The sequence below is a fragment of the Suillus discolor genome (genome assembly GCF_016758755.1).
Source record: "Suillus discolor strain FC423 chromosome Unknown F5147scaffold_24, whole genome shotgun sequence".
Lineage (NCBI taxonomy): Eukaryota > Fungi > Basidiomycota > Agaricomycetes > Boletales > Suillaceae > Suillus > Suillus discolor.
In genome coordinates this window covers 276,791-300,347 of record NW_024541271.1, presented here as the reverse complement: position 1 = coordinate 300,347, position 23,557 = coordinate 276,791, and the positions used below count along the sequence as shown (strand labels likewise).

The 23,557-nt window shown below is 47.7% G+C and overlaps 9 protein-coding genes across 9 annotated transcripts; 4 read left to right on the top strand and 5 right to left on the bottom strand.

The window, feature by feature from the left end:
• Window positions 1-1,096: 1,096 nt before the first annotated feature.
• Window positions 1,097-1,889, bottom strand: F5147DRAFT_798435 (Isochorismatase-like protein; the record flags this gene model as incomplete). Its single annotated transcript, XM_041443226.1, has 2 exons — window positions 1,097-1,774; window positions 1,818-1,889. 2 exons carry the CDS (start codon window positions 1,887-1,889, stop codon window positions 1,172-1,174), a joined length of 675 nt encoding a protein of 224 aa, XP_041293393.1. The 3' UTR covers window positions 1,097-1,171.
• A 357-nt stretch (window positions 1,890-2,246) lies between these two features.
• Window positions 2,247-2,687, bottom strand: F5147DRAFT_745571 (lectin 2b; the record flags this gene model as incomplete). The annotated part of the gene is made up of 1 exon (XM_041439760.1): window positions 2,247-2,687. The coding sequence occupies one exon, from the start codon at window positions 2,685-2,687 to the stop codon at window positions 2,247-2,249; it is 441 nt and encodes a 146-aa protein (XP_041293392.1).
• Window positions 2,688-3,291: 604 nt separating this feature from the next.
• Window positions 3,292-4,697, bottom strand: F5147DRAFT_652402 (uncharacterized protein; the record flags this gene model as incomplete). The annotated part of the gene is made up of 5 exons (XM_041433620.1): window positions 3,292-3,562; window positions 3,715-3,748; window positions 3,872-3,907; window positions 3,946-3,971; window positions 4,492-4,697. 5 exons carry the CDS (start codon window positions 4,695-4,697, stop codon window positions 3,292-3,294), a joined length of 573 nt encoding a protein of 190 aa, XP_041293391.1.
• Window positions 4,698-5,867: 1,170 nt separating this feature from the next.
• Window positions 5,868-7,293, top strand: F5147DRAFT_773125 (ATP-NAD kinase-like domain-containing protein; the record flags this gene model as incomplete). Its single annotated transcript, XM_041441419.1, has 8 exons — window positions 5,868-6,025; window positions 6,081-6,173; window positions 6,236-6,321; window positions 6,373-6,470; window positions 6,547-6,694; window positions 6,746-6,843; window positions 6,865-6,999; window positions 7,072-7,293. The coding sequence occupies 8 exons, from the start codon at window positions 5,868-5,870 to the stop codon at window positions 7,291-7,293; spliced, it is 1,038 nt and encodes a 345-aa protein (XP_041293390.1).
• Window positions 7,294-8,669: 1,376 nt separating this feature from the next.
• F5147DRAFT_612059 (lectin 2b) lies at window positions 8,670-9,319 on the top strand. The gene is made up of 2 exons (XM_041432450.1): window positions 8,670-8,685; window positions 8,748-9,319. The coding sequence occupies exon 2, from the start codon at window positions 8,755-8,757 to the stop codon at window positions 9,193-9,195; it is 441 nt and encodes a 146-aa protein (XP_041293389.1). The 5' UTR covers window positions 8,670-8,685; window positions 8,748-8,754; the 3' UTR covers window positions 9,196-9,319.
• A 696-nt stretch (window positions 9,320-10,015) lies between these two features.
• Window positions 10,016-10,798, bottom strand: F5147DRAFT_753218 (Isochorismatase-like protein; the record flags this gene model as incomplete). Its single annotated transcript, XM_041440240.1, has 1 exon — window positions 10,016-10,798. The coding sequence occupies exon 1, from the start codon at window positions 10,724-10,726 to the stop codon at window positions 10,016-10,018; it is 711 nt and encodes a 236-aa protein (XP_041293388.1). The 5' UTR covers window positions 10,727-10,798.
• Window positions 10,799-12,126: 1,328 nt separating this feature from the next.
• F5147DRAFT_692675 (Lecithin:cholesterol acyltransferase-domain-containing protein) lies at window positions 12,127-15,396 on the top strand. The gene is made up of 20 exons (XM_041437203.1): window positions 12,127-12,153; window positions 12,211-12,389; window positions 12,442-12,496; window positions 12,547-12,824; window positions 12,876-13,096; window positions 13,155-13,301; window positions 13,356-13,407; window positions 13,461-13,469; window positions 13,524-13,528; window positions 13,582-13,636; window positions 13,687-13,728; window positions 13,777-13,782; window positions 13,849-13,921; window positions 13,973-14,052; window positions 14,101-14,298; window positions 14,349-14,452; window positions 14,503-14,563; window positions 14,615-14,797; window positions 14,849-14,977; window positions 15,032-15,396. Exons 2-20 carry the CDS (start codon window positions 12,213-12,215, stop codon window positions 15,215-15,217), a joined length of 2,061 nt encoding a protein of 686 aa, XP_041293387.1. The 5' UTR covers window positions 12,127-12,153; window positions 12,211-12,212; the 3' UTR covers window positions 15,218-15,396.
• A 1,221-nt stretch (window positions 15,397-16,617) lies between these two features.
• F5147DRAFT_760713 (S-adenosyl-L-methionine-dependent methyltransferase) lies at window positions 16,618-18,494 on the top strand (the record flags this gene model as incomplete). The annotated part of the gene is made up of 11 exons (XM_041440491.1): window positions 16,618-16,860; window positions 16,911-17,091; window positions 17,150-17,373; window positions 17,424-17,438; window positions 17,490-17,550; window positions 17,603-17,742; window positions 17,800-17,904; window positions 17,959-18,055; window positions 18,112-18,173; window positions 18,230-18,345; window positions 18,403-18,494. The coding sequence occupies 11 exons, from the start codon at window positions 16,618-16,620 to the stop codon at window positions 18,482-18,484; spliced, it is 1,326 nt and encodes a 441-aa protein (XP_041293386.1). The 3' UTR covers window positions 18,485-18,494.
• A 1,926-nt stretch (window positions 18,495-20,420) lies between these two features.
• On the bottom strand, window positions 20,421-20,864 carry F5147DRAFT_635311 (lectin; the record flags this gene model as incomplete). Its single annotated transcript, XM_041432887.1, has 1 exon — window positions 20,421-20,864. One exon carries the CDS (start codon window positions 20,859-20,861, stop codon window positions 20,421-20,423), a length of 441 nt encoding a protein of 146 aa, XP_041293385.1.
• Between the last annotated feature and the right edge of the window lie 2,693 nt (window positions 20,865-23,557).

Here is a 23,557-nt window from a genome sequence, read left to right as displayed (position 1 = left end):
TACCCGATCCTGGCAGCCAGACTTGAATTCGGACACTGCATCCCATCTCCCTCCCCGCAGGTGGCTGGACGCGGATTTCCAAAATAACATCGCAACTGCATATGCATTGCTGGTGTTTTCCACTGACAATGCCATCTTCAATTCCGGGACAACAACTACGATAGTGCGCAAAATTATCTCCGCAATGCAGCACGAAGAATCCCCTCTTTACAGACACGTTGGGCTGAAGGTAGCTCACGTTATCAGAGAGCATCTGGTGAACATCACAGATGATGTCGGCGATGAACTCCTCCCAGCCTTGCGTTCCGCAACCTTTCAAAATATCCAGAGCGATACCATCACGCCAGGTGACACATCACCAGATCGATCCATCTATCCAAAGCGCGATCTTCATTATTTAGAAGTACTTTTCGCCCTTGCAAATAGCGAGTATTGGCTCTCGCAGCTCCGCCAGGACAACTGCGACCACATGCAGCGGTGTATTTCCATAGCCAAAGCTATCCATACACCGTCTCATAATGAAGACTACAGGGAACTCTCACTACGACTAGTCCTGATATTTGCCCGCATCGCCTGCGCTGACAATTATGTTTGGCCAGAGTGGAACGCCTGGTTTAAAGAGCGCCCGGACAACCAGGCGCTGCTCGTCAAACAAGCTTGGGAGCCACAAATGCTCAGCGAGTGTCCTGACGTCATCCCTCTTCTCATCGCGTTCACGAACAAGATGCTGTCGAGTCTTAGAGGTGTGAGCGAAGAAGGCTTGGCGATGCTTCCTAAGGACACAGTGATTGCGGCCTTGGATGGCATTTCGAAACAGGTGCAGATGGTGGTGGACGCTCGTATGAATGTAGACGAAACGCAGAATGCTTCGGAGGTCCTCGGTACGGAGGTGGCGGACGCTCATATGAATGCAGACGAGACGCAGAATGCTTTGAATGTCCTCGGTACGGAGGTGGTGGACGCTCATATGAATGCAGACGAGATGCAGAATGCTTCGGAGGTCCTCGGTACGGAGGTGGTAGATGCTCACATGAATGCATATGAAAGGCAGAAAGTTTTGGAGGTACTCCTCAAGGAGGTGGTAAAATCGAGGGACGAGTTGTTGAGGCATTTCGGTGCGTAGTCATTGATATTGAACAAGCGCTGGCATAGGATCTTAATTATACATAAGCTACTGAGATAACACTCTTGACGTCAAAAGCTCTTCAGCCGTGTCGATGATTTCCACTCCCGCCTTATCCATCTCAATCCATTCCAGACCGTTATCAGACACACTCCTGACCGCATCCCTGATCACAAATGTCCTGAACCCGTATTCCTTTGCATCGAGTGCAGTAGACTTGACGCAATAATCTCCCGCTATGCCGACCACGAAAACATTTGATATCTCTTTGTTCCTCAGCTTGTCCTTGAGTCCAGTGTTCGTGAGTCCCCACGGGTCTTCGAATGCAGAATAGCACTCGATCCCGACATCGCAACCTTTACGGACGACCTCCAGGCCCTCGTGCTCCAGGCCGTCCACAAATGCTACCCCAAAAGTGTCCTGAACACAATGAACAGGCCACAGCACCTGTTCTAGCCCTTCAAGGGACCTTTCATCCTCAAGCGTCCTCCCTGCTACCAACTCTGCGGGAGGAAAGATGACGATCTGGTCAAATTCCTTCTTGCCCTCGTGATTGCGCGCAAAGGATATGTGGTTGGCCGGGTGATAGTCTTGGGTGGCAATTTTAATGGCGAATGGGAGCTTCAGGAGTGCGTTGATGGGAGTGATGACCTGCTCTGCATCGCGGACGGCGAGACTGCCGCTGAGTCCTGACGAGGTTGTTTTGTACGTCGACGATGAGTATGGCAGAGTTGGAGGGTTCAATGTTTGCAAGGTCTAGTGGCATCTTGCTATCAGTGTGGCCTATGGTGAGTTGCTATTGCGTTGCAAGTAGTACTGATGTGGCTTATTGATCCAATGGATTGTCCTGTTAACGGAACATACTTCATTTCGGCTGTAGTAAGTATATATCAAATCACTTTCCTTCGCAAGGTTGTGTTAGAAAACTGAGCATGTGTAGATCTGGTCGACAATGTACATTGTACAAACGCATTGCAGCAGACGGTACGTTATTCATCATGCCAATCCAGATTCCACTGTATTCCGCAAACAAAACATTCATCAAGATACTAATAGTACATTCGTTCTGCCAATCTGAGTCATACGCCATCTTTCAACGACTGCTTTGGTACGAGAGCGGTGTTCAAGCAATGGTGATGTGAACGACGAAGGACTTTCCGTCGGCCGCCTCCTGGACGTACTTCACATTCACTTTGGTTCCCTTTGCGCTGGTCTTCTCCATCTCAGACAGTTGCTCCCACAGCAACTTGTTCTGAGCGGTGCCGTCTGTGTAGTACTCGGGGTGGATCTTCATTCCCGTGTCTCCAGGTGCGAGGTCAGTGCTGATGTCGCACCACCTCTTGTAGTTGTGGACGCCTAGCATCACGAGAAACACCTCCCCGGTACCGCACATGAAGCGGAGCCCACCAGACGTACCGCTGCCACCCATGGTGAGTGTCTGGATCGAGTCTGTGTTGGACCACCTCCCGCCATTGGCGTAGTGCCACACCGTTTTCTCGGCGAGCGTGAAATTGGAGTTGTTGTTGGTAGCGTCGATGACTCTGACTACGATTGTGTAAGACATGTTGGTTCTGTGGGGTCATGTCAGACAACGATGTCACGATGATATGCAAGGCTGAAATCTAACCTGATTGTGAATAGGACGGGATCTGGAGAAAACAGTGTAGTACATCGCAGGCTTTTTATACGACGAGCACTCGTTGCCGGCGTTAGCCCTGACCCTGGACAGTCAGGGCGAGTCCCCCAGCTGTTGGTCCAACGTGGGCCAGGTGTGATGACAAGTGTTGTGGCCTCATGATCATGAGGGCATGTTGGCTTGCTTCCATTCATACGTGCCGGTATGTCATTCCATCTCCGAGATGTAACAGCAGGAATCACCGCATAACTGACAATTGCCTCGGAAGGTTAGGTTTGAACGCTAAGAGAGACCCAGGCGAGCTGGTCACTCTTTCGGTAATGGTGAACATACGGCAAACTGCTGAGCTTCCTTTATTCAACATTCGCCTGCCAAGCAGAATTTCAATTTTTTTTTTGCTAGTAGCGGTGAGTCGAAGCCACTGTCTGCATGTAAATCATCTGACTATGCTACCGAACTACTGAGCGCCCCTTGAACAAGAAAATATGATATTGGGGATAACTCTCCGCCCCGACGAGACTCGTGTCTGAATTTATTGACTGAACCCTGACTTGCGCTCCTTCTTTTCTTCGATTTGCACTGATTGGGGATTCAGACTGGGGCGAACATCAATTGTGCCTGGCAGAAATCGCTGGCACGGCCCCGGAGTGGCCATTCCCCGGACGTTCTCGCTCTCGTAAGTAACGAGAGTATACAAGCACGAGTTCAGTCCATGCAACGCCGAATGGAGTCGTGAGTCATCGGGGACAATTGGAGAAAAGAAAAGACACTCGAGTTGCGCCTTTACTACAACGATGACCAGACTGGGAGGAAATACGAACGCTCATTTCCGCTATAAAAAAAGGAGGTGTGAAGCATGCGCAGCCATATGTCAAAGACATTTTACCAATTGAATAGTATTATGATTCGAAAATGGCCTTGAAGCTTGAACTACTTGCAATAAGATCTCAAATACCTCAATGAACCGAATTTGATCCCGAAGTCGGACGCTATCAGTGTTACATGCTATAGTCAGATTCAGAAACACTTGGATATTCGCCTCGTCTCCCCAATATCATATTTCCCCATTCGTTGACATGAAGGGGGGTGATTGAATTCGGCGGAGTACTTACATAAATAATTCATATGCAGGCCAAAATTCCCCACTCCTATGTACGTCAGACTGGTCGCAGTGGCTTCAACTTACCGAGAGCAGTTCGATTCTCCGGAATTCTGTTCTATAGGTGGGTGTTGAATAATTTATAAGAATGACGTCCGGTCAGGTGAAAAGTAATGGAGTTCCAAGAAGCCGAAGGATCTTGCAACATCGAGATTTAAAATTTATTTTCGTTCACTCAGGATCTTAGGGGTTCGAACGTTCAACGTTGCGTACGTCAAATGTTGAACTTGTACGTAAATTCATTATGGATGATCGTATGGAAGCTCAGAAGTATTGCCGTATATCCATCGTTTCGTGACCAGCGTGCCTGAGCATCTCTTATGTAGCCTCCAAAGAAAAGAAGTGGTTCAGTTTTGAGATCCGAAGTAGTCGTCAGTCATGCGGTGACTCCTGCTGTTAGCATCTCGGAGATAGATTATCATACCAGTACGTATGAACTGAAGAAGCTCAACATGCCCAAAGGCTGTGTGATAATGCATAAGTCGCAACATGTAGCGGTAACAAATAAAACAATCACCTGTGAACGATCTCATTGAATGATCGAATAGGAAACATCGATCATGAACGTTCTACCTCGCTATTTTGCGCTTCTTCCAAAAATTTCTCAGTGCTTGAATGACGGAATACTTCTCCACGAGGTTGGGACGCTTGGCCTCTTGTAGCATACCGTTCAACCGTTCATCGATGCATCGTCCATGATCCAGGATGGCGAACATTGTCTCGTCATCTTCAATCCCAATTTCCTCAAGGTATCGAGTGGTCCATTTCCCCGTGAACATGTACCGCTTCGTTTCGAAACGTCCTGAATATGCTGCACGTTGTATTTAAACCCGGCTGACAGGTTGGGCACATATGAGACTGCAACAACATGATTGAGGAAGCGATCGACTCGCCACGATTTGATGAACGTTTTTCTAGATGTTCGGAATTGCTTATCCTGCACGAGTCATCGACGTATAAATCGTGGAGGTCCTGATAAGATCTACCGCCAGCTATACAGATCTTCCAGAGTTGACATTACGCGAGCGCCAGAAGCCTCTGAGAAGGCGCTCCTCTTCGGACCTTCACTAGAAAGATGCGTCGATAACCACCGTGGCCATACTTCGATGCTTTAGCCAAGCAAGGCGGGGCCGACTTGGGCGAAGGGTGACACATTTGTCGTCGAGAGCGTAACCTCGGAGATAGACTAATGCACCTTCTCGTCGGATCACTAGAAACATCTAGTATTGATCAGAGTACAATCCTAGCGCATGATAGCGATGACTCTAGAGTGTCGATTTCAACGTTTCACGCTAGTACCTGGGTAGCACCGTATTAGCTTAGTCAGCCGCCCAGTTTCTCCGGTAGGCTATATCGTCACTTGACACGCCGCGGCAGGCACAGGGTCGCGAATATAGTGTTTCAACGCCAATGAACCACTCCCAGTTCGGACCAGTCTCCCCTAATAGTGGCCAGAGTCCAGACCATAGAGGAAGACAGCCGTTCCACTAAATTGTACTTGAAGGACTTGGGTACTCGTGCACTGGCCGCGTACTTGCACTGTATGCCATTCGGACTGATCCGTGAAGTACGCCTCTTCGCTTGAACGAAGTGTTGTAGTATATATATGCTTGATTCAGGCTGTCCTGTCACGACGGGCTGGGAAGCTGTGAGCGCTTGAGCCTGTGACCAATATTGAAAAAAAGCAGAAGTTCGCTCGTAACTTAATCAACACAGGATACTGCCATACTGGCAGTGGCAGAAAAGAAAAGTTCCAGAATGTCATACCGTGTCTTTGGATTCAACGAGAGTTCTTTTTAGCCGATTTACGAATGTTTTACCGAGTGAGAACATTTCGCAAGGTTGTGGCAAGAAGAAAGATGCGTCGGTCACGGTGTGGCATGTAAACTTGAACTGCACGGTGCAGTTATGTAAGTCAAGCTTACTTACTGGCAGCCATGTTAACTACTATGGCCAGCCACGCGCAACGAGCTTTTCTTTTCTTTCCTTTTCGACGCTGTCTCCACACTCGAAGACGAAATCGACCGTCGCTACCTTTGACTTCGCGTGCGAATCCGTTCATCCCACAACTACCACATTCACGTCTTTCTCGTGCTTTATCCCAAGCGTTTGTCTGCTGCCTTCCATTCACAATCGTGGACCGCTAACGCTCAACAAGACAGCATAAATGAAACATCATATCCTCCACGATCCATTTTAATTGTGAACAAGCTTCGAACTGAGCCTGTGATTGGGGCAATTGATGAACTACTGGAGTACGCAATAGTCTTCCTGTGTTATTTCAGCCGATTAACAGGTGGTGCCTAACATACAACAGTCATGTAGCGAAGACGTATCCGGGTGTGAAAGTGTTCTCTGAAGACCGCCCAGACATTCCATTCGGCGCACAAGTGTGGCGTCCCGGTGAGTAGATTGTACACGCCGAAACAACCTGTTTGAATAAATCCATCACAGGGCCTCATGCCGAGAAAATTGATCTTGTCGTGACTCTTGGAGGTGACGGTACCATTCTCCATGCTGCGTCACTCTTCAGTCTTGCAGCGGTCCCTCCTGTGCTAAGTTTCTCAATGGGCATTGGGCACCCTTGGCTTTCTCCTTCCATTCCGTATGTGCACACGCCAATGCCAGGACACCACTAAACATGCGATAGATATCGATGGCTTTGTGAAAGGGCTCGAAGCAGTGTTTCAGGGCAAGGCAACCATCCTCAATCGCATGCGTTTGTCGTGCATGTTCTATGACAAGGATCGCAAAAAAATAGGGTTCGGTGACGATGGTCGGGATAAAACAGTGCAAGTATGTACCCACGATGCTGACACAATTCTAGAATGGCAAGTCACGAATGAGATTGCGCTACACCGTGGGTCAAGTCCACACCTTAATACCATCGATATTTGTGTAGACGGGCAACATCTCCCGAGCACCGTGCGTAACTGATTTCCGCAGTCTGATGGGGTGATTGTGTCAACGCCTACGGGATCAACTGCATACTCTCTCTCAGCTGGAGGGCCTATCGTATGTCCACGAAGTTTATCGTTTAGACCTCTCGTCTTCCCCTCATCCTCATCTTTAACACTGCGTGTGAGTCATGCGTTTGGTGTATCATGACAACACGTGGGAGCTATTACTCAAACGTTTGATTGACACTATTAGATCAGTGATCGTCCCCGTGCTGCGGCTGGCGTTTCGATGGACGGGCGTGTATCGCATATTCTTAATCCAGGGGAGTCAGTTATTATACAGGCTTCACTATACTCAGTGCCTTGCATTAACCGCTCCTCCATATCCGATTATGGAGACGAACAACCAGGCGAAGAAGGCGTTGGGCCTGGAAAAGAGGATGATTGGGTCCGGGACATCAATAATGTGTTGTAGTACAATGCGACATTTAGGAGCAAGGCACTTCTTCGTTACAGTGACAAACACTAGGTTCGAGATAAGCGCCCGAAGATGACGTTCTTCCGTTACATGCTGTATTTGATGTTGGCTACGAAGGAAATCGAGCGCTTGGGTTGGTGCTTGATCTTGGGTCGAGCGCTTTGAGTACTTAGTCGTGTAGTCATACACTGTTATTTGCAGTGCAATGCCAGTGGCAAACTATCAAGCATTTTAGATGATCAAATATTCTGTGATGGACTCGTCAACGTTTGTGCGCGGTTGATTACTCGCGACCTCGTCTGGATACAGTTTGTTGATTAAGTCCAGAAACAAGTGAACTTAAAACCCATGCATTGAGAAGCGCGCATATCAAGCAATGTATGTGATAGGAACATAATGATGGAAGCATAATAACACAGATCTATCCATGTCCATTTGAATTACATAAAAGAGTCTCGGTCATGAATATGCATTGGGCATTGAGCGTTTTGCTCCCCTAATGGATTCAATAACGCCAAGATCCGTGATTTTTTTTTGGTTTTTAGCGGAAATGAGCGTTCGTATTTCCTCCCAGTCTGGTTATCGTTGTAGTAAAGGCGCAACTCGAGTGTCTTTTCTTTTCTCCAATTGTCCCCGATGACTCACGACTCCATTCGGCGTTGCATGGACTGAACTCGTGCTTGTATACTCTCGTTACTTACGAGAGCGAGAACGTCCGGGGAATGGCCACTCCGGGGCCTAGGGGTAGAAGTGCCAGCGATTTCTGCCAGGCACAATTGATTGTTCGCCCCAGTCTGAATCCCCAATCAGTGCAAATCGAAGAAAAGAAGGAGCGCAAGTCAGGGTTCAGTCAATAAATTCAGACACGAGTCTCGTCGGGGCGGAGAGTTATCCCCAATATCATATTTTCTTGTTCAAGGGGTGCTCAGTAGTTCGGTAGCATAGTCAGATGATTTACATGCAGACAGTGGCTTCGACTCACCGCTACTAGAAAAAAAAATTGAAATTCTGCTTGGCAGTTGAATAAAGGAAGCTAAGCAGTTTGCCGTATGTTCACCATTACCGAAAGAGTGACCAGCTCGCCTGGGTCTCTCTTAGCGTTCAAACCTAACCTTCCGAGGCAATTGTCAGTTATGCGGTGATTCCTGCTGTTACATCTCGGAGATGGAATGACATACCGGCACGTATGAATGGAAGCAAGCCAACATGCCCTCATGATCATGAGGCCACAACACTTGTCATCACACCTGGCCCACGTTGGACCAACAGCTGGGGGACTCGCCCTGACTGTCCAGGGTCAGAGCTAACGCCGGCAACGAGTGCTCGTCGTATAAAAAGCCTGCGATGTACTACACTGTTTTCTCCAGATCCCGTCCTCTTCACAATCAGGTTAGATTTAGATTTCAGCCTTGCATATCATCGTGACATCGTTATCTGACATGACCCCACAGAACCAACATGTCTTACACAATCGTAGTCAGAGTCATCGACGCTACCAACAACAACTCCAATTTCACGCTCGCCGAGAAAACGGTGTGGCACTACGCCAATGGCGGGAGGTGGTCCAACACAGACTCGATCCAGACACTCACCATGGGTGGCAGCGGTACGTCTGGTGGGCTCCGCTTCATGTGCGGTACCGGGGAGGAGTTCCTCGTGGTGCTAGGCATCCACAACTACAAGAGGTGGTGCGACATCGACGTTAACCTCGCACCTGGAGACACGGGGATGAAGATCCACCCCGAGTACTACACGGACGGCACCCCTCAGAACAAGTTGCTGTGGGATCAACTGTCTGAGATCGAGAAGACTAGTGCAAAGGGAACCAAGGTGAATGTGAAGTACGTCCAGGAGGCGGCCGACGGAAAGTCCTTCGTCGTTCACATCACCATTGCTTGAACACCGCTCTCGTACCAAAGCAGTTGTTGAAAGATGGCGTATGACTCAGATTGGCAGAACGAATGTACTTTTAGTATCTTGATGAATGTTTTGTTTGCGGAATACAGTGGATTTACGTGATGAATGACGTACCGTGTGCTGCAATGCGTTTGTGCATGATATATGGAATGCTATCGACCAGATCTACGCGTGCTTCAAGCCTTTTGTTTGGTACTCCATAGCCAAAGCTATCCATACACCGTCTCATAATGAAGATTACAGAGAACTCTCACCACGACTGGTCCTGATATTTGCCTGCATTGCTTGCGTTGACAATTATGTCTGGCCAGGGCGGAACGCCTGGTTTGAAGCGCGCCCGGACAACCAGGCGCTGCTCGTCAAACAAGCTTGGGAGCCACGAATGCTCAGCGAGTGTCCTGACGTCATCCCTCTTCTCATCGCGTTCACGAACAAGATGCTGTCGAGTCTTGGAGGTGTGAGCGAAGAAGGCTTCCTAAGGACACAGTGATTGTGGCCTTGGATGGGATTTCGAAACAGGTGCAGATGGTGGTGGACGCTCGTATGGATGTAGATGAAATGCAGGATGCTTCAGAGGTCCTCGGTACGCGGAGGTGGATGCTCGTATGAATGCGGACGAGATGCAGAATGCTTCGAAGGTCCTCGGTACGAAAGTTGTGGATGCTCGTACGAATGTAGATGAGATGGAGAATGCTTCGGAGGTGGTAAATTCGAGGGATGCATCGATGAGTTGTTGAGGCATTTCGGTGCGTAGTCATTGATATTGAACAAGCGTTGGCATAGGATCTTAATTACACATAAGCTACTGAGATAACACTCCTGACGTCAAAAGCTCTTCAGCTGTGTCGATGATTTCCACTCCCGCCTTGTCCATCTCAATCCATTCCAGACCGTTATCAGACACACTCCTGACCGCATCCCTGATCACAAATGTCCTGAACCCGTATTTCTTTGCATCGAGTGCAGTAGACTTGACGCAATAATCTCCCGCTATGCCGACCACGAAAACATTTGATATCTCTTTGTTCCTCAGCTTGTCCTTGAGTCCAGTATTCGTGAGTCCCCACGGGTCTTCGAATGCAGAATAGCACTCGATCCCGACATCGCAGCCTTTACGGACGACCTCCAGGCCCTCGTGCTCCAGGCCGTCCACAAATGCTACCCCAAAAGTGTCCTGAACACAATGAACAGGCCACAGCACCTGTTCTAGCCCTTCAAGGGACCTTTCATCCTCAAGCGTCCTCCCTACTACCAACTCTGCGGGAGGAAAGATGACGATCTGGTCAAATTCCTTCTTGCCCTCGTGATTGCGCGCAAAGGATATGTGGTTGGCCGGGTGATAGTCTTGGGTGGCAATTTTAATGGCGAATGGGAGCTTCAGGAGTGCGTTGATGGGAGTGATGACCTGCTCTGCATCGCGGACGGCGAGACTGCCGCTGACGAAGTCGTTCTGTACGTCGACGACGATTATGGCAGAGTTGCAGGGTTCGACGTTTGCAAGGTCTAGTGGCATCTTGTTATTGGTGTGGCCTATGGTGAGTTGCTATTGCGTTGTACACTGATGCACATGGCTTATCGATCCAATGGATACGGAACATCTTTCATTTCGGCTGTAGTAAGGATATATCAAATCACTTTCCTTCGTGTGATTGGGCCAGGTGAAATTGACGCGGTCCTGCCGCGCCTGCCGCGATCGTGACGCGCCTGTGACGCGGCACTGTAACAAATTCTAGGGTACAGATCATCATGCACATGTTTAAACAACTCCATAAACACTTTGAATCCTCGTTAATGATCAACATATGAGTGTCTGCCTGCGTACAGGTTCTACAGTGCTGTATTCACTTCTCACCAAATTTACAGTCCTTGTCCTCTGTAAATTGTATCATGGCCTTTCTCGGGAGTGCTGTGATTACGTGATTCATGCCCAAACTCGTGTTCCCCAGCCGTACTAGGACCACCAGCCTCCGAGCTCTCTTTTTTGACGACATAATGCTAGTTCCTACACAAGCTTTTGCTAATCTTAACTTTTACAGAATTATTCCCACTCAATGCCATATATGCATAGAGCTCTGCAAGAAGCACGAGAAGATCTTACACGGCAGGAAAACAATATCGAGATGCACTGTTTGAGCTCTGTGCCGAAATTGGTGTGGCGAACTACGTCCCAAGGGCATACATGTGCAACGGGTCTGCGACAATCCGATGCAATGATGAAATGATCTAGTATCCTCTCCGCTGTTACTAATTTTCAGCGATTGATGGCGGGCCGTCACCATGGTTCGGTAGATGTTCACTGAAGAGTGGTGAGCTCCGAGAAGCCACAGCGTCCATACTTGGAATCAAGCTCGCGTTTTACCCCCGGGTGTCCGTCATCAACATCCTGGAAACTCCACAAAATCAAGCCCCTCTTTGCCTTACCTGACTGACGTTAGGACGACATCATACCTGACTCGCCTCATGGACAAGCTGCTGGGAATGCAACAAAATGGATGAAGCAACAAAGAACCGGGATATTCCTGAATCCTGACAGGTCGAGAAAGATTTCGAGGGAGTGAAGTATCATTTTCAGGCCAACTTTAAACGTCTTCCTGTCTACTATGCATGAATGTATTCTCATTTCCCCTACCGATGTCAACGACATCTTAAATGGTGCTATTGTAGCGGTCAAAATACGGCACTGGCCCAAAGGTGTGAATGGGAATAATTTTAAGGGTAGTCTCATCTATGGCTCGGGTGTACATATCATAAAATGGTTGGCACGTCGTTGTAGTCAACAGATACTAGAACGTTTGCAATAAAATGAAGGTGCAGAAAATAAAACCGCGTGCGACGGAGCAAGGTGAAAGTAAGGCCAAACCCTAATATCAAATGTGTGTGTTTGCTTAGGTTTGCTTGTTCTGCTGCTTTAGCCTTTGACCGAGTATAGCCTGACAGTAGGTAGATGCATGCACATCTTTTATGGCGAGCAAGCGTGTTTACTATGAATTTTCGCAGTCATGTCTACCTTGTCGCAACGGATAAGAACTTGGTCAGCGAACCATTCAGAAGCAGCCAAGCCTCCATTCGAGAGTGAAGTTGGAAAGGAACAGGACCAGTCGCAGGTAGTGCATGATATGCAATTGGAAGCTACGCAGCAAGCAAAATTGTTCGATGCTCAGATACACAAGCTGAAGGTATGTTCGGCATGTTGTGGTTCTTTCGATGCCTCATGGTAGCCCGCCCCAGAAGGAACGTCGGTTCTTCGCCAAAGCTCGTTTCCTGTTCCCTCTCGGAATCCTACGTATGTCATTTGTATGCTATCTCCTGAGATTTAATGACATTGTCGCATAGTTGGGATACTATTAGGCTTCATTCTTATCCAGCCTTCAGACTTCCAAGATATTCACAGCAACCTACTTCTCCTCATGGAAGAGTACGACATCTCGCTGAGAATACCGGATATTGATTTATCCCGCGTCGAATTAGAATGGAGACGTTTTCGGAGCAATATCCCAGAGGTTTGGAAGCTGAACAACGATGGACGCGAGTTTAAGGTCGGGGAGGCGATGAAGGCGCGAGGCTTGACGGCGCACTATCCTATTGTGCTTATACCTGGCATTGTATCTACCGTAAGCCACACTGTTAATCCGCGTTCAATTGATGTTTTGATCACTGTCCAGGGTTTGGAATCTTGGTCTACTTCGCCCGAGTATCGACCTTTCTTCCGCGAAAAACTCTGGGGAGGCTTCAATATGGTCTCACAAGTGATTTTCAATCGTGAAAAGTGGATTTCAGCGATGATGCTTGATCCCGTCACTGGTCTCGATCCTCCAGGTGTCAAAATTCGAGCTGTAGAAGGAGTAGGTGCCGCAAGTAGCTTCATGACCGGTTATTGGCTTTGGTGCGTCTCTTATAACGCGACATTCTTTTGAGCGTTGAAAGTAACATCATATGTTCAGGTCCAAGATCGTGGAGAATCTTGCTGTAGTAAACTATGACACGAACAATCTTCACTTAGCTCCATATGACTGGAGGCTCTCCATGTGGAATCTCGAAGAACGAGACGGGTACTTCTCGAAGTTGAAAGCTACAATAGAAGGATTCAAGTATGGTACCCCACATTTGAACATCGTACCAGAAAAGTTCATATTCTATGACAGGAAACGACAAGGCAAGAAGGCCATCATTGCTGCGCATTCAATGGGTAGCACAGTACGTCCTAGTTTCTTTTGTTGCTGTCACCTTGTCGACTGTAGCACTTTTAGGTCATGCTGGTAAGTCGAGCCCCTCAGATAGTTCCTCCTGCAAAACTGACTATTCGATGAAAGTACTTGTAGGTCTCAGATCTGTTCGGTTGGCGATTTCTTTTTGACCTCTTGCTTCTAGCTTCAAATGGGTTGAGTCTCCCGAACACGGGGGAGGTGGATCACATTGGGTGGAGGTCAGCCCCTATCCTCCTTATAACACGAGACCCTAAAAAACTCTGCTTAGAATCACATTGAGTCCTATATTTCCATCGCAGGGACGCATCTCGTAAGCTATTCCTTTCCTCACATTAACGATCACTAATTGCATTCCCAGGGCGTGGTAAATCCTGTTTCATTGCCTTATTGTTGTTTACCGCTCATGGGTTTACTTTTTGGATGGTGAAAGGCAAAAGCTATGGCTGCTTTCTTGTCTGGTGAAATGAAGGACACCGTGGAGATGAATCCTGCTGGCGCATATGGTCAGCACCTTTCAGGTTTATTAGTTGTAATAATCTCATGATAGTCTGAAGTGCTCGAGCGCTTTTTCTCGCGAAAAGAACGACAGAAGCTATTCTGTAGTTGGGCTGGTAGCGCCAGCATGTGGATTAAGGTGAGTGGGAACATCTCTTTGGCTGGGCGCCTCCGTAACAATCAACAGGGAGGAGCGGATGTTTGGGGCGATGCCAACTGGGCACCTGATGACGACCCCGGATCATCACATACACATGGTGAACTGATTGCGTTCAGACAAGCAGCTATGCCACTTTCTGCGCATGACATCACCCAGCCAACAAGAAATATGACGGCTGATGACGCAAGCACATGGATTTTGGAGCGTACTCCGTCAACATTCCAGGTTGATGACTGTCGTGTTTTTTCTGTGAAATAATGCTCATAAAGAGACAGAAAATGATATGGGCCAACTACTCATTCGGTATCGAGCGGAATGAACGAGTGCTCAAGAAGAATGCCCTAGATCCAAGGAAATGGTCAAACCCTTTGGAAGTGCAGTATGTTGTTCGTTAAAAGCCTCTTGAAACAAGCTGATAAGTTTTCATAGGCTGCCAAATGCGCCTTCTATGAAGATCATTTGTGTTTACGGACATGGAAAAGAAACTGAAGTACTCCCCAAGGTTTTCTGTTGCATTTTACAATACTGAATTCCGTACCAGAGATCGTACTGGTATGCTCACGGACCACACGATCACGAGGAATCGTTTGTGGAGGTGGAGCCTTCAACTTGCACTGAGCCTACCGACAAATGCAAACATACACTACGCCCACCACTAGATTCGTCATTTTTCAGGGCGAACTGGATAGATTCTGATTACACGCAAGAGACCACGACGCCCAAGGTAAGTTAGCGACTTCAATCAAACCCACCGTCATATGTAGGTCGATTATAGGTGCGTAATGGCGTAAAGATGGGTGAAGGGGATGGTACCGTCAGCCTATTGAGCCTGGGAGCAATGTGTGTAGAAGGCTGGAAGAGACCAAGATGGAATCCAGGAGGAATAAAAGTTACTACTGTTGAAGTACGTCGGACGCTCTCTCCGATCCTGTGATATCCCTCATGCGATCAAATACAGCTTCCTCATCAACCCGCTCCCAACATCCCTCGGGGTGGAGCAAATACGTCAGATCATGTTGACATCCTTGGGTCGACAGGTCTGAATGAACTCATCCTGAAAGTCGCCACTGGTGTTGGTCATGAGGTCGAGGATAACTTTGTCTCTCGCATTAGGGAGTTTGCTCAGCAAGTGCGATGGGATTGAACACCGAGTGTTTTGTACCTTATTTTTGTACATAATTTCATGTTGTCTATTTCAACGGATGATGACGTATGGGTTTATTATAGTGAGGCTTTCGAGATGCTGACGGAGTATCGTTTTCAAAGTTAAACTTCCTCTCCTTAATTCGTCTCCCGAACAAACTTCACATGTGTCGCATGAATGGCAGCCATATACATTGAGGCTTGGTAATCTGTTTATCTAGCCGTCCCTACCCTCAGATCAGCCATATACTTAAAGGCCAGAAAGGAGCACCTCGTCATGCGAACCTCTTACCAAATCCGTTCCAATTTCTATATTTAGCGACGGCCCTTTGTTCTGTGATTTTCCTTCGAGGTCGCGTTTCGGTTTTCAATATCTGACCGATGAGGACAAATATTCTCGACGGAGTCGCTAAACCTCTCACGCCACGTTCGGTTCCTTTGCTTATCTATTGACTGTCCAAACGCGTCCCCGTTGTGTCTCTCACTGATCAATCCGTGGAACTCTTATGCGGCCATCGTGTGATCCTAGAACATGTTATTCAAGCGGTAAGAGAGACAACAACCGAACATGCATAGGAAGAACAAAAGTGACAGACAGTCTTGGGATTCTTGGTGGCCGCGATGCTCTAGAGACCGCCCTCGACATCTCCACTGGCAGCAGTAAATTCCGGTGCACGTGACATTCACACCGGAGACTGCCCCAAACCGTTCCAACAGTATGAACGTTTTCATTCTACACGGTGGCCACGGAGTCTGCCAACTGACGCGGAAAATCATGCCGTCTGCGCTAGAATATAGAAAATTATCCCGAAAGGCCAAGCACCGCTAGTACTAACACAACTCTACCGTCGGCTAGCGTGAGTTCATCTACTAATCTACCACTAGCATCTGACATTTACATCTCCCGGAGCGGTCAGCTGTAGGTCAGTGTGGTGTTGTTTGGACTCCTATGGCTAGCTGATTGATGACATGCACAACAGGGTGGATGATCTACTCCTGCTGATTATTCACATTGTGAATGCCAGGCTGAACCTCGGCTTATCTACTTGCTTATATCCAGATTTAATATGAATGAAATTTCCATCAGCATTTCATCGGAATTGTGTCATGAAATTCAGAGCCAGGGAGGTCGAGTCCACCTTCAATCGGGGGCGGTGGCGTGCGACATGTCGCGGGTTGGGTGTACCCTGCGCTCTTACCGATCCTGCCGCTACATGAGAACTCGGATAACAACCGGTTGCGGAAATCAGGTCTGGTGAGTGGTCAGACTAGGTTTGGCTTCAATCTTCTTCCACAGATACCCATCGTTGAATGTCTTTGCCATGGGAAAGCAGGATGATGTATTTTGTCAAGGAGTATAAAACCTGAATGACTGAGAGGGAATCACATACACTTCACAAAATGACGGACCCGAATGAAGTCAAAGTTGAGACCCTCCTGAGTATCATCAACTCCTCCGCACGCGAAGCGATAGCGGAATACAAGAATACTGGACATGGAGTCCCTGGCGTCGACGCAGGAACCCTCCACCCCCTCGACTTCGCGACAGATACACTTGCCCTCAGAAAGGCAATCAGGCTGCTCGAGGGTGCATGCGAGCAATTGAACACAATACTGGCTCCCCCCCAACACACAACATACAATGTAAGCGCTGACTATAAACGGCCTTGTATGCCTTCTTACTTATCTTCTAGTTTGTTAACAATTACAACTGGGCGTGCATAGACGTCGCCGTGCAATCACGTATTGCAGACGTCTTGGACAAACACCCGGAAGGTCTTAGCGTGGATGCGTTGGCTGACGCAGTCAACCTCGATAAGACCAAGATCGCACGCGTCTTGCGAGTTCTGGCCCTCAGGGGTTGCTTCAAAGAAGGTGATATGCATCATATTGTCGGTCGATAATTTTCCCTGAAGCCTTTGGTGTTACACAGTTAAACGAGACGTATTCGCAAACACGCGACTCTCCCTCGTGCTCAGGTCAACTAGCAACGTCGGGTCTTGTATACGACATCAGCGAGAGTACCCCAGATATGCTGCGGTTCTGTATGAGACTATGGTCGACCAAGAGTTTGCAAGATCGAACGAGGTTGAAAAGGCCCCTCGAGCATTTGCTCTCAAGAAGGAAGGCAAAAACAACGGCTTCTGGGAAATGAACGTGAGTTTTAGTCATCATACTGGCCTTTCATGCCTTACCATAATGTATAGGATGAGGAACTTGATGTACGTGCGGATTCGTCCGTTCATGACTGACTGACGGCTCACAATACACAGACATTCCACAAAAGCATGATGGGCTATTCTGAGGTTCAGAACTCGTCTGCAGTACTGCATCGTGAGCAATCACCTTTTTTTCAACCGTCAGCATCATTGAAGTGGGCCATAAGATTACCCTTGGGACAATGTATCGTCTGTTGTGGATGTTGGATCTGGAACTGGAGCAATGTCTATCCCTCTGGCGAAAATGTTCCCTCATCTCAGAATAACCGATCAGGATCTCCCAGAAACTATGAAGCTGTCGAGAGATGTAAGTCCAGACATCAGGTACATGCCCGGTGGGAAAGTTGTATTTATATTTGATCAGATATGGGAGAAGAAGGCTCCTGAGGCGCTGCTCAGCGGGCACGTAGAGTTCGTGCCATTGAATTTCTTGGAGGAGTCACCTGTTGCTGGAAAGGATGTTTACTATGTAAGTGTCAAGTTTGTTCTCATTCAACGCGGGCTGCTGAATGATCTCACATAGTTGAGGAGCGTCATTCATGACTGGCCGGATGATGAGTCAAGGGTGATTCTCAACAACATTCGCAAAGTAATGGGACCAAACAGCCGAGTGTTGATTCGTGAGTCAGCTGCGTTTCAAAGTGGTGTTTTGTCTAGAATCAATGTTCTGTGATAGATGACTGCGTGCTCTTGCGCCCATTCCAAGAGCCTGCCGTAGAGGCTAACGAGTTTAGTAAGGTGAGTTGAAGTTTGAGTTTAGCTTGATGGCGTGATCTTACATTCAGGATCATAAGACGCCCGAACCCACGTTGTTAAACTTCGGTAGTCACACATCACACCAACTTGACATGGCCATGTGGCTTCTTTGCAATGGCAAGGAGCGAACCTTGAACGAATTCAAGAACATCGGGCAAGTTCCTTCCATGCTTGGATACGTTGACGATGTTTAATTTGTTATAATTCACAGGGCAAGTGCTGGTTTAGTTCTCACCCAAATCTATGATCTTGTAGCAACGACGCTCTTGGAGTTCAAAGTCGCTCAGGACTGAGTACTGATGCCGAACACAATCTGTAATATTCTGTTCTTGTACTTTTACCCTTCCCAATTGATTATCACACGATTTAACCAAAATGACAACCACAAAGTGACCTTATTGCTCTCATGTATCAATCGCGATCGATGAAGACCAAGCCGGTCCTTACAGTTGATACTGAAAGCTTCTTTAGTGGTTCCATCAGATGTCTCTGCCGGCCCTACTGAACAATACCCATCGTGTTCTTATCCTAGAAATCGTCTGCAACATCGAGACTCTTCATGCGAATGCACTTTCTACTCTACCCAGTGCTGGAAACAGACGCAGAGTCAGCTTTGTAGGTGGTTCGATCCCGTGCCTTCTCCATTGTTCACGATATCGCATTGGGTCGACCGTTTCCAGCGAACAGACATACGACAAACTTGACCTTAGACTTTCCATAAGCCTTACTTCCACATGTTTCTGGCTTTGAGATTGATCGAGTGCTTGTAGTCTTCGATACTTCTCCACCAACTCCTATTCGGATACAGACGGTCCTCCAAAGTTGATTTTGAGAACCTTGGTCGTCCGGGTCTGGTAATAGACGTTATGTGCCGGGCGAGTCGGAGAGTTTGACATAAAGGTACATCCGAATTTGAGGTTAAGTATGAGAATTCAATAAATAGCATAAATTATGGTACAGGATATGATGACGATCGAACGCTGGATGATGGCAATGGTGTGCGGGGGGTTGGGGCTAGTACTCTACCTGTAGGATCCTGCGAGTTAGGCCGTGCGGTGGGCGGGCCGGCGTCCTGACAGGCTGACACGGACAACCACAAGATGAATTCTCACGGTGAGTATATACTGTCGATCTCTAGGCCTGAGGGACTTTCTTTCCATCTCACCATATCATATTCAATCACCTGTATTTCGTGATTTCGAAGTCGAATTCTGAACGTGCACAAAGTAACATGCGCATTCGATTTGCCAATTGGTACGGCCTGCTCTTGTTGCCCGTCGGTCTTCCTCCAGCTAAAGTCAACTCAGAAATTCCAATCTTGTCCCAAGTCTCTTGAATGCCGACTGCATGCAACCCCTTCATTACTTTATCAAGGGATGGAACAGTTTTTACGAGACCCGCGGCATACACATCCCAACTTCACGCTCGAGAAAGCTCAAAAAGAGTGTTCATTTACTCTTCAGTAGTAGCCAAAGTCTACTAGGGGTTTATAGAGAAAGACCTGAAGGCGTGAGTTCCATGATTTGACATGAGATAATTGTTTATACTCCCTTTCGGATGGTTTGGACGACCATTTGAACGCTGCAATGACAATCATAGAAGGCGAGCGTTCTACCTCGCTATTTTGTGCATCTTCCCAAAATTTCTTATCGCTTGAACGACGGAATACTTCTCCACAAAGTTGGGACGCTTGGCTTCTTGTAGTATACTTACAATTCAAAATGTTCATCATCCATTGTCAGGATAGCGAACATTGTCTCGTCGTCTTCAATCCAACTTCATCAAAGATAGAATGGACCCCCTTCAAATGTCGCTTCGTTTCGGAACATCTAGAATATGCTGTATTTGAATCTGGCTGACAGGTTGGGTGCGCATGAGACTGCAACAGCATGATCAAACAAGTGAACTTACTTCTACTTCCATAGGAACCGATGCAAAAGGAGAAGCGACAACTACAGATTTGTTGCAGGATACGATGCGGAAGTGGCAAAGGGTGCCAAACAAAAGGCTTGGAGAGCACGCGTAGATCTGGTCGACAACGTACATTGCATATGTCATGGACAAACGCATTGCAGCAGACGGTACGTCATTGATCATGATTTACTGTATTCCTCAAACAAAACATTCATCAAGATATTGACTTCATTTTTACACACTACTAGTACATTCGTTCTGCATCATACGCCATCTTTCAACAACTGCTTTGGTACGAGAAAGGTATGAACAACTTCAAGAAATGGTGATGTGAACGACAAAGGACTTTCCGTCGGCTGCCTCCTGGACGTACTTCACATTCACCTTGGTTCCCTTTGCACTAGTCTTCTCGATCTCAGACAGTTGATCCCACAACAACTTGTTCTGAGAGCTGCCCTCCGTGTAGTACTCGGGGTGGATCTTCATCCCCGTGTCTCCAGGTGCGAGGTCAGTGTCGATGTCGCACCACCTCTTGTAGTTGTGGATGCCTAGCACCACGAGGAACTCCTCCCCGGTACCGCACATGAAGCGGAGCCCACCAGATGTGCCACTGCCACCCATGGTGAGCGTGTGGATCGAGTCTGTGTTGCACCACCTTCCGCCATTGGCAAAATGCCACACAGTTTTCTCGGCGAGCGTGAAATTGGAGTTGTTGTGGGTGGTGTCGATGACTCTGACTACGATTGTGTAAGACATGTTGTTTCTGTGGGGTCATGTCAGACAACGATGATATGCAAGGCTGATCTCTAACCTGATTGTGAAGAGGAGGATCTGGAGAAAACAGTGTACATTGCAGGCTTTTTATACGACAAGCACTCGTTGCCGTTAGCCCTGACCCTGGACAGTCAGAGCAAGTCCCCCAGCTGTTGGTTCAATGTGGGCCAGGCGTGATGACAAGTGTTGTGACCTCATGATCATAGGGGCTTGATACGTATTGGTATGTCATTCCATCTCCGAGATGTAACAGCAGGAATCACCGCATAACTGACGACTGCCTCGGATCTTATCTTCAAATACGGTTAGGTTCGAAAGCTAAGAGAGGCCCAGGCAAGCTGGTCACTCTTTCGGTTTTACAAAATAATGGTAGACATATGGCATGTTCTTTTATTCAATGTTCAACACCTGCCTGCCAAACAGAATTCCAGAAAAACTTCCAGTAGTGAGTACTTGAGTTGAAGCCACTGCCTGCATGTAAATCATCTGACCATGAGTACCGAACTACTAAGCGCCCCTTGAACAAGAAAATATGGTATTGAGGATAACTCTCCGTCCTGACGAGACTAATCTCTGAGATATACCAACTTAACCTTCTTCGCTCCTTTTTTTCTTCGAATGATGCTAATTGGGGATTCTGGGGCGAACAATTGTGCCAGTTTAACCGCCGGAAGAGGTGGCAGAATTGCTGGCACTTCTGCCGCTCGGCAAACTTTTCGAAGCGCTGACTTGACAAAACATTGATGTGCTAAGACTGCCCAACACGATGAGCTCGTGATGACTCCGCGCGAAGTGACCCTAGGCCTAGGCCCCAGAGTGGCTATTCCCCGGACGTTCTCGTTCTCGTAAATCACATACAAGCACGAGATCAGTCCATGCAACGCCGAATGGCGTCATGAGTGCTAGTGACTAGTCATCCGGGAAGGCCCACTGCAACTAGACTTGGACAAAATCGAGTTGCGCCTTTACCGCGACGATAGCCAGACTGGCCCAGGGCCCAGGGGACATACAAACGCTCATTTCCGCTGAAATTTGAAAAAAAGAAGTCACAAATCTTGAACCCATCAGGCCTTGAAGCAAAACGCTCAACGCCCAATGTCTACTCGTGACTGAGATTCTTTTGACAGAAGCAGACGAGTAAAAATAGGAGCAAAACGTACGAAGTCTGGTACTTATGCTTTGTAAGCACGCGTTGAATACTGTCCATAATGAATTTACGTACAAGTTCAACGTACGCAATTCGTTAACGTTGAACGTTCGAACCCTAGGCGCCTAGGCACCGGCTAAGATCCTGAGTGAATGGAGACAAATTTTAAATGAGCCTAGTACATAAGATACATTTACACTCAACGTTGCAAGATCTTTCGTCTTTTTGGAACTCCGTTATTTTTCACAGGTACGAACCATCGTTTCTAAGAGGTCGACCCAATCCATATACTTAGTAGCCTCGAGCCATGTGTGCTTGCTCGAAGCTAGGCTCTCAGGCACTATGTGAGAATGAACTACGCGGTGTCTGATAACACACTCACCTTCAACAGGACTTCATTTACATTGAATAAATGGGAGGTTGAGGGCGAGAAACCTCATGCATTGTGGCTTAGGCACTTGATATAATGAGAGACTAAAGTCCTTCCTGAGATCAGAGGTCGATAAAAGTAGCCAGCGCAGTGCGGCACACATCTTAGCAGTGGTAGTGCACCAAGCCACTATTCTACTTTACACTGGCAGGAAGTTCACTCCAGACACCAGAATGGTCACACCCATTATCGCTCGCGATCGAGCATTTGAAGTTTCAAATATTCTTTGTGATTGGCATTGGTCACATTTACGCTGTGGGCTTGTATGGAGCGATACACTGCCCTTCCAGATCCTGCTGTATACAAGAAGCAATAAGTTAACGATCGATAACGAGGTCCTCCATCTCTTGCGTGACATAGGTATTTCATATGCACAATGATAAATATATAGTTACAATTGAAATCTCAGATCTGATGAGCCATTCTACATATGAAATGACAAGACGGCAAGCGATTAGTTCAAACAGGCATATCTTCATCGTGTTCTTGAGAACTTGGTTCCTCGCCCGCCAAGTCGGGCGCATGCATGTCACAGAGCGCAAAAAACTGCGCAACCTTGCTTCGAACAGAAAGGGTCACACCCAGGCCTTGATACACTCCTTTACGACTTGAGGGGTTGGCTCTTGCTCCCTGTGTGGTGCTGATTGGTTGGCAGAACAGCTTATATCAACTAACTTACCCAGCCAAAATTCATGTCAGATTCATGAAATTCTCAATATTGGCCCCTATGAGTAACATTAGCACTGTGTCAGGTCATCCAGTGTCAGACATGATATTACCATTGAGTTCGTACCAAGAGATTTTCTCAATCTCCCGAAGGAAGATCAATGCGTGTCCCTCACGGTAGGGACGGATGCGTGCTTGTCGCTAGAGATAGTTTCCGCCAGGTCATCTTGACCAAAGAGTTGTAGCCAACGTCGGCGACACGCTGCCAGATCGAGATCAGGGAATCTGATGGCTGCAACAGGGAAAAGTTAGTGATACAGTTGGGTCAGATAGCCGGGGTACACACTGGCAGAGAATGGCCTGAGCAGTGCCTGTTGCTCGTCCGACAACACTGCGGGCCATAGACAGATACATCTGGATGATTCAAATTCTTGA